Here is a 9,815-nt window from a genome sequence, read left to right on the forward strand (position 1 = left end):
CAAGTGATCCCAAACTTTTGAGCTAATTTCACAACAAAAAAAATATAAAAGCAAAAATTGAAAATTCTGCAGTTATTTTACAAGGACAACTTTCTAATGTTATGATGGAAAAAAAAATTAAACACAATTTTTTGTCGCGGCTACATGGTGGAAAAAGTGATTATAGCACACTGGCCTCACAGCTAGGAGACCTGAGTTCAATTCCACTGTCGGCCATTTGGATAAAAAATATTTGTGAAATGCATGAAAATTAGTTTTTCTTTGGAAAGTTTGCCGATCCGACGATGTTAATGGTGTCTTTTCGAAATGTGAGAAAATTTTCCAGCAAAATCGTTCAACACAACGAGCAGCTATAATAAAATAAAACAACCACGATAGTTAGTTAGATAGACAGTATCAGAATGAAGAAGTACTTCATTTTTTTCCGGTTATCTGGTAATAGTAAATATGTCGTAAATATTTGATTACACTAGAAATATGATATTTTTCACGACATAAATAATAAGACTAAAACGTGTATGTGTTTTGGTTTCACGAGCTCCTGAAGTGGACACGATTAGGATGACTAAACCGTGAGCATGAACACACCACAAAGGGAAGGAAACCATAAAGGACGACCTCAGAGACTTCAACAATGAGACCATTACTTTCAAGTCCGCTATGAAGTGGGGGGGGGGGGGGCGGGTAGTGTCAATTTCCTCCACAGATAAAAAAAAAAAATCTGCAGCCCACCAGTGGGGGGGGGGGGTCTTCTTCAATCAAAGATTGTTGAGGAGGTTTTTAGTCTTCTCCGCCTCCCAGGTGGTCGCTTGGTCACCACTCAGGAGTCGGCTTTCATCGGGGCGCACCCGGGGTGGGCTGACCGGCCTCACAGCAGATGCTATCTCATTAGGAACGGGCCCAATCCCCCCCCCCCCCCCCCCCCATGGATGCCCAGCCAACGTCTACATATGCTAATGCTATTTTGCCTGGGGTGCACACACTCAGCATGACGCCAGCACAGCAGCAAGTGGAAGAAACTGGTTTGTGGAAATGAAAGTTAAATGTGTTGGGGTGTTAGCGCTTTCTTATATTAGCTGCAGCACAGCAGCAAACATGGACGACAAAAGATTCAATTCTCCTCTATAATATTTATCCCTTCAGAGAGCAACACAAACTGGGTCTAACAAGGACAGAAAAACGCTGCGCAACTCTGCAAGAAGACATATCTGAGAGTGTTTTCTAAAGAAAAACAAATTTTCATGTATTTCACAATTTTTTTTTTCATTTCACATAATTTTTTGTCCATTTCACAAACAATGAGGGTCTAACAAGGACAGAAAAATGCTGCGCAACTCTGCAAGAAGACATATCTGAGAGTGTTTTCCAAAAAAAAAACAAATTTTCATGTATTTCACAAAAAAAAATTCCATTTCACATAATTTTTTATCCATTTCACAAACAATGAGGGTCTAACAAGGACAGAAAAACGCTGCGCAACTCTGCAAGAAGACATATCTGAGAGTGTTTTCCAAAAAAAAAAAAACAAATTTTCATGTATTTCACAAAAAAAATTTCCATTTCACATAATTTTTTATCCATTTCACAAACAATGAGGGTCTAACAAGGACAGAAAAACGCTGCACAACTCTGCAAGAAGACATATCTGAGAGTGTTTTCCAAAGAAAAACACATTTTCATGTATTTCACAAATTTTTTTTTTCCATTTCACATAATTTTTTGTCCATTTCACAAACAATGAGGGTCTAACAAGGACAGAAAAACGCTGCACAACTCTGCAAGAAAACATATCTGAGAGTGTTTTCCAAAAAAAAAACAAATTTTCATGTATTTCACAATTTTTTTTTCCATTTCACATAATTTTTTATCCATTTCACAAACAACGAGGGTCTAACAAGGACAGAAAAACGCTGCACAACTCTGCAAGAAGACATATCTGAGAGTGTTTTCTAAAGAAAAACAAATTTTCATGCATTTCACAAAAAAAATTTCCATTCCACATAATTTTTTATCCATTTCACAAACAACGAGGGTCTAACAAGGACAGAAAAACGCTGCACAACTTTGCAAGAAGACATATCTGAGAGTGTTTTCTAAAGAAAAACACATTTTCATGTATTTCACAATTTTTTTTTTCCATTTCACATAATTTTTTGTCCATTTCACAAACAATGAGAGTCTAACAAGGACAGAAAAACGCTGCGCAACTCTGCAAGAAGACATATCTGAGAGTGTTTTCCAAAGAAAAACACATTTTCATGCATTTCACAAATTTTTTCCCATTTCATATAACTGTTAACTACTCCCTTCAGAGAGCAGCACAAACTGGGTCTAACAAGTACACAAAAACGCTGCACAAATATCTGAGAGTGTGTAGTTTAAGACAAACGTTCCTCCACGTTCCAAAACATTTAGCAGTAGAGATTGAAATCAACAACATAAAAGCTAATAAAGTCATTTTTTTTCCATAACATAGCGTGGCCATTAGCGTGTTCTTCTTCTCCAGCATCCTGCGGGGCATGTCTTTGCTAGCATGAAGATGGCAGCAAATTGTCGAGTTTTTTTCTCTTTGTTTTATGTGGATCAAAGTTGTTGCACGGCCAAATTAGTGTGCGTGTGCTGTTCTCCTGCAGCCGTTTGAAGACGCTTGATGATCCTCGCCTGGGCCTGCCCCCGGGGGGTGGTATGGGAGGGGGAGCAGAGCGCGGGTCGGCCTTTTTAGCCGCACTAGTGTGGTTTTTCGACTTGAAAGCTCAGCGCTCTGCTTATAGGTAGGCCCCGCCCCCTTCTATCTTCCCAACCCCCCCCCCCCCCCCCCTGCCCCCGCTCCCCACGCCCGCCCTCCTTTGATGGCTTGGAAAGCTTTAAACGTAGTTTTGAAGAGCCAAGCCTTTGACGGCAGAAAGTGACAGGTTTTTACTTCGAGTGCGCACTCGTCACTTGAAAGTCGACCTTGGCGTTGGCCCGGAGGTTAATTTGACACGCCATTGATTATGTTCAAAGGCTCTTTTGTCAGCCCCCGGTAATGGCCGTCACTCGTACACGCTGAATAAGAACACACAAACTTGTCTCGTCTCCTCAATGCGCGGAAGACGCTAATAGACCGAGACAGCTCGTTTGTGTGCGTAAATATCACACACACACACAAGCGATGGCGATGGCGATGATGGCGAGTACGGTACCCGGGAAGTCTCTTGAGTGCATGGCTGTGCACATGCATACTTACACTTTTGAGTGCACTTTGAGTGCAAAAGTGTTCTCTTGTGTACGTACACTTCGAATGGGGAAATGACGGTTTTGCCCTTGCGCAGTTGCGCTGTCTTTTGAGTACATAAGTGCGCACTTGCATACTTAAACTTTGTGTCTTGAGTGCATGGTTGTGCACTTGCACACTTACACTTTTGAGTGCACTGTGAGTGCATAAGTGTTCTCTTGTGTACTTACACTTAGAATGGGGAAATGACGTTTTCGCCTTGCGCACTTGCGCTGTCTATTGAGTACATAAGTGTGCACTTGCGTACTTAAACTTTGTCTCTTGAGTGCATGGTTGTGCACATGCATAATTACACTTTTGAGTGCACTTTGAGTACATAAGTGTTCTCTTGTGTACTTACACTTCGAATGGGGAAATGACGGTTTTGCCCTTGCGCAGTTGCGCTGTCTTTTGAGTACATAAGGGTGCACTTGCGTACTTACACTTTGTCTCTTGAGTGCATGAGTGTGCACATGCATACTTACACTTTTGAGCGCACTTTGAGTGCATAAGTGCTGTTTTTTGAGTACATAAGTGCACACTTGCGCTTCGCTTTTTGATTTGACAAGTGCGCACTTGCATACTTACACTTTGTCTCTTGAGTGCATGGGTGTACACTTGCTCACTTACGCTTTTGAGTGCATAAGTGTTCTCTTGTGTACTTACACTTAGAATGGGGAATGACGTTTTTGCCCTTGCGCTGTCTTTTGAGTACATAAGGGTGCACTTGCATACTTACACTTTGTCTCTTGAGTGCATGAGTGTGCACATGCATACTTACACTTTTGAGCGCACTTTGAGTGCATAAGTGCTGTTTTTTGAGTACATAAGTGCACACTTGCGCTTCGCTTTTTGATTTGACAAGTGCGCACTTGCATACTTACACTTTGTCTCTTGAGTGCATGGGTGTACACTTGCTCACTTACGCTTTTGAGTGCATAAGTGTTCTCTTGTGTACTTACACTTAGAATGGGGAATGACGTTTTTGCCCTTGCGCTGTCTTTTGAGTACATAAGTGCGCACTTGCATACTTAAACTTTGTGTCTTGAGTGCATGGTTGTGCACTTGCACACTTACACTTTTGAGTGCACTGTGAGTGCATAAGTGTTCTCTTGTGTACTTACACTTAGAATGGGGAAATGACGTTTTCGCCTTGCGCACTTGCGCTGTCTATTGAGTACATAAGTGCGCACTTGCGTACTTAAACTTTGTCTCTTGAGTGCATGGTTGTGCACATGCATACTTATACTTTTGAGTGCACTTTGAGTACATAAGTGTTCTCTTGTGTACTTACACTTAGTACGCGTTGAATAAGAACACACAAACTTGTCTCGTCTCCTCAATGCGCGGAAGATGCTAATAGACCGAGCTCGTTTGTATGCGTAAATATCACACACACACACAAGCGATGGCGATGGCGATGATGGCGAGCACGGTACCCGGGAAGTTTTGTTGTAATTTAGACAAATTATTCGACTGATTTGATGATTGCGTTATTTTTATGTGTCCTCAACCAGGCGCTCTAGCTATCCTGATCCCGGAATTGGACCTTGTGATCTCACTGGTGGGCTCGGTCAGCAGCAGCTTCCTGGCGCTGATCTTCCCGCCAATTCTACAGATCCTGGTTCTACACAGCGAGGGACTTTCGCCGCCGGTTCTGGCTAAGAACTTCATGATCAGCCTGGTGGGTCTGGTGGGCTTCCTGGCGGGTACTTATATCGCCGTGGAACAGATCATCACTCGCAATGCCATCAAACGTGACGAAACGCTTGGCGCTTTGGCGTTGGGGTGAGGACGCTTTCGTAAAACGCCGCCGTCACTTTCTTTTTTTGACATTTGATGAGTGTCTTTTTTTTTTTTTTTAATTGTTGGGTGTTGCCATTGTGTGTTTATTTGTCAGGTAGGCGGTCGATTCCGTGTTACCGTGTACTCTTGGTGGCGTCTTTTCAGAGTCCGACTACCTCAACAGCTCATCGTTATTTGCGTCTTAGGAGTTTTTAACCCTCGGCCCAAAATATCTTTATGAATATTTCATTTGCACTTTGATTTCATGCCTTATGCAGTAAAAAAAAAAAATTTACTTATTGTAACGCGAGCCTGCGTTTTAGCTAGCTAGCTAACATTCTGTGGCTGTCTCTCAGTTGTCTCCGAAGTGCATAAGTGTTCACACTGACCAGTACGGTATAGTTCAGTGCACTGTTGCAAATATACCAAATATTCAAAATGGTGATGGGAACATTCCATCCGAAATAGTTAGCATCATGGCTACACAGCAGAATGGGAGGGGGGGGGCGAACTCCAGTGGTTGCAATTCACCGTTAAAAAGGAGCAAAAGAGAAGTAAGTGTGCAAGTGTTTGGGACAGCACTACACTGTCAACTTTCACGCACTCAGGAAGTAAGTACACAGTGTTCATTGCTCATTGAAGTGTACTAGTGGTGGACACTATCTCAGTTATACACTTGTGTACGTTCACTTAGTCTCTTGAGTGTGCACATGCATACTTACACTTTTGAGTGCACTTTGAGCGCATAAGTGTTCTGTTGTGTACGTACACTTCGAATGGGGAATGATGTTTTCGCCCTTGCGCTGTCAAAATTTTGAGTACATAAGTGCACATTTGCGCTTTGCTTTTTGATTTCACAAGTGCACACTTGTGTACTTAAACTTTGTCTCTTGAGTGCATGGGTGTGCACTTGCAAACTTCCACTTTTGAGTGCGCTTTGAGTGCATAAGTGTTCTCTTGTGTACTTACACTTAGAATGGGGAAATGACGTTTTCACCCTTGCGCACTTGCGCTGTCTTTTGAGTACATAAGGGTGCACTTGCGTACTTACACTTTGTCTCTTGAGTGCATGAGTGTGCACATGCATACTTTTGAGTGCACTTTGAGTGCATAAGTGCTGTTTTTTGAGTACTTGAGTGCACACTTGCGCTTCACTTTTTGATTTCACAAGTGCGCACTTGTGTACTTACACTTTCTCTCTTGAGTGCGTGGGTGTGCACTTGCTCACTTACACTTTTGAGTGCATAAGTGTTCTCTTGTGTACTTACACTTAGAATGGGGAATGACTTTTTCGCCCTTGCGCTGTCTTTTGAGTACATAAGTGCGCACTTAAGTCCTTGCACTTCGCTTTTTGATTTCACAAGTGCGCACTTGCGCACTTACACTTTGTCTCTTGAGCGCATGGGTGTGCATTTACGTACTTACACTTTGCATTGTGAGTGCACTTGTTTACTTACACTTGTGTGTAAATTTGTGCACTTGCGTACTTACTCTGTCTTTTGAGTGCATATGTTTTCTCTTGGGTATTTACACTTCATCTTTTATTGCATAGGTGTGCACTTACCTAGTTACATTTGATCCTTTTGAGTGCATAAGTGTACACTTGCCTACTTCCACTTTGTCTTTTGAGTGCATAAGTCTACACTTGTCTACTTCCACTTTGTGTATTGATTGCATAAGTGCATTCATACTGAAAAGTAAAGCAAAATGCGGTATACTGTCAGTACCTGGACGTTCTACTCAAAACGCTTCAGTGTGCAATGACGGACACTTACCACCCTCAAGAGTCGCCATCTTGGCTACGTAGCGGAACAAGAGGGACTAATTAAAGTGGTTGCAAAAAGGAGACAAGAAGCGGATAAATATTGCGATAGTCGTTTCTAGTAAGTGTACATTAACAGCAATGAATATCAGACAGTACACTATGAAAATTCGTGCCTTCAGGAAGATTGTACACAGTGTACACAGTACACTTACGGAAGGGTACTGAGGGGAAGTATTGCGTGTGAGAGGCAGCCACGGCTTTTGTGTCACCTAAGATGGATTCTAATCACGGCCCAGTTTGAAACAAATGGAAGTTTTCACAGACGGATAATGTTTTGGTAAAGTAAATGTTCGGGTTTATGAAATATTTTAATTGTTAATAATCGAAAAAGTTGACGTGAGCATCTTGTAAGAACATGTCCATCCATCCCACATTAGCCGGTTTAGCTAGTCGTGAAAAGTAAGCGACGTTAAGAAGCACTTTAGAAAAACGTTCACGTCTTCCAGATGTTCAAAGTCCCTGAACTCAAACTTTCGGTTTTGTTGTTCGAATGAAAAATGTCAATAAAGTTGAAGTCATCTTAAATGTACGCTCATTTTTCGCTTTTCCCGAAATAAACGACTGTCAAGAAGTAAGCACACCCAGCAATTTAAACTACTCACTTTTTCTATGAAAATTATTGTTTATTTTTCATTTAATGGGAATATTCTCATTTTTTTATGTTTGACTGATTCTTTACTTATTTTTATCATTAACCGCATTTTGTCCTCTGTCAAGGACAAATATCTCACAGCTTTATTCCCAATGCAAATTCTTACGTTATTACGGGAATAAGAGACGAGATTCCGATATTAGATTTTAAGAAAAGTACAATGGAAAAAAATTACGAAAATAATTTCTAGTATGTTACCTTGCATTGGTCCTCATAAGGCTACACTGTTCTGCACTGTGTGTGTGTATGCTAGCTCCACCCACCGACACGGAGAAACTGTATGACTGACAAAAGGGCTCACTCTGTTCATGCCATTGTTCTATGGAACAAATGCGCCAATTAAAAATTATCTATTTTGGTTTATTATTTATTCCCCTAAACACATTTTTACTGTAAAAATGTTTTTAAAGAGTCCAACATGAAGTTTGAGTAGAAATATTCCATCAAGTGTTTCCATTCCAGATCGGTGTGCACTCATTTCCTGCTTGGAATTAAAAAAAAACAAAACACTGAAGACAAAAAGCATCCGAGTCTTTCCTAAATATTCCCACTTCAATAATCCCCAACGTTCCGTGTTCATTTCTTCATTTAGTCAACTTCTTTGTTGGATTCCGCACATCAGCAACCTCTGACCTCCCCAACACTCTGAAGTGTCCTCGCTCCAAAACCCCATTTTCATTGGAATAATAATAATAATCATCATCATAATAATCATAATGTCCGTGGACCTCCCCAACACTCTGAAGTGTCCTATCTCCAAAACCCCATTTTCACTGGAATAATAATAATAATAATCATCATCATAATCATAATAATAATAATAATAATGTCCGTGGACCTCCCCAACACTCCGAAGTGTCCTGTCTCCAAAACCCCATTTTCACTGGAATAATAATAATCATCATCATCATCATCATAATAATCATAATAATGTCCGTGGACCTCCCCAACACTCCAAAGTGCTCTATCTCCAAAACCCCATTTTCACTGGAATAATAATAATAATAATCATAATAATAATAATAATAATAATAATAATAATAATAATAATGTCCGTGGACCTCCCCAACACTCCGAAGTGTCCTGTCTCCAAAACCCCATTTTCACTGGAATAATAATAATAATCATCATCATAATAATCATAATAATAATCATAATAATGTCCGTGGACCTCCCCAACACTCGGAAGTGTTCTATCTCCAAAACCCCATTTTCACTGGAATAATAATCATCATCATCATAATAATCATAATAATAATCATAATAATAATCATAATAATAATCATAATAATAATCGTCAGTGACACTCACTTGTGTCACACGAGTGTAAAAGCGGCATCTGGACTGATCTGGATTCAATTTGTCCCTGAAAGGACCCCCTTGAGGTGGTAAATGGTGACAATTTGAGGAAGCTCACGGCGCACCTTAACAAGTCACCTCGTTGAGAGAAATGATCGCCGGAGCGCCTCAGACACGACCTTCTTCTACGTGGACGCCTGCACGCCGCCTTTTCGTGCGCCATTTTTATTTTATTTTATTTACTCTTTTTTTTTTTTTTAGTTTTAGTCGTGCTTGAGTCGTCTACATGAAGGACGGACAGATGAACTCGGCAGTGCAGAACCCTTTTGGGCCTTGGTGGAGGTCCCTTAGACGTCCTTTAGATCCAACTGAGGAACCGATGAGTAGAGTAGTTACTGAGGAACTAAGTCATGTGCATTTAGAGTAGTCACTGAGGAACTAAGCCACATATATTTATAGTAGTTACTGAGGAACAAAGGTCCATACATTTAGAGTAGTTACCGAGGAACTTTGCCACATACATTTAGAGTAGTTACTGAGGAACTAAGCTGCATATATTTATAGTAGTTACTGAGGAACCAATGAGTAGAGTAGTTACTGAGGAACCAATGAGTAGAGTAGTTACTGAGGAACCAACAACTACAGTAGTTACTGGTGAACTAAACCACATACATTTAGAGTAGTTACTGAGGAACTTAGCCACATATATTTATAGTAGTTACTGAGGAACCAATGAGTAGAGTAGTTACTGAGGAACCAAGCCACATACATTTAGAGTAGTTACTGAGGAACCAACAACTACAGTAGTTACTGGTGAACTAAACCACATACATTTAGAGTAGTTACTGAGGAACTTAGCCACATACATTTATAGTAGTTGCTGAGGAACCAATGAGTAGAGTAGTTACTGAGGAACCTAGCCACATACATTTAGAGTAGTTACTGAGGAACCAACAACTAGAGTAGTTACTGGGGAACTAAGCCACATACATTTTGAGTAG

The 9,815-nt window shown here is 40.7% G+C and overlaps 1 protein-coding gene across 3 annotated transcripts in view; it reads left to right on the forward strand.

The window, feature by feature from the left end:
* slc36a1 (solute carrier family 36 member 1) overlaps positions 1-8,390 on the forward strand; it is a 48,790-nt gene extending 40,400 nt beyond the window's left edge. For 2 of the 3 annotated variants that reach the window (XM_058056172.1, XM_058056183.1), the window contains exon 12: positions 4,771-8,390. In XM_058056172.1, coding sequence (XP_057912155.1) covers positions 4,771-5,045 — 275 coding nt within the window. In that variant the 3' untranslated portion in view covers positions 5,046-8,390. The remainder of the gene's footprint in view (positions 1-4,770) is intronic. The other variant, XM_058056164.1, reaches the window with a different exon arrangement.
* Positions 8,391-9,815: the final 1,425 nt, after the last annotated feature.

The sequence above is a fragment of the Doryrhamphus excisus genome, chromosome 2, assembly GCF_030265055.1.
Source record: "Doryrhamphus excisus isolate RoL2022-K1 chromosome 2, RoL_Dexc_1.0, whole genome shotgun sequence".
Taxonomy (NCBI): Eukaryota; Metazoa; Chordata; class Actinopteri; order Syngnathiformes; family Syngnathidae; genus Doryrhamphus; species Doryrhamphus excisus.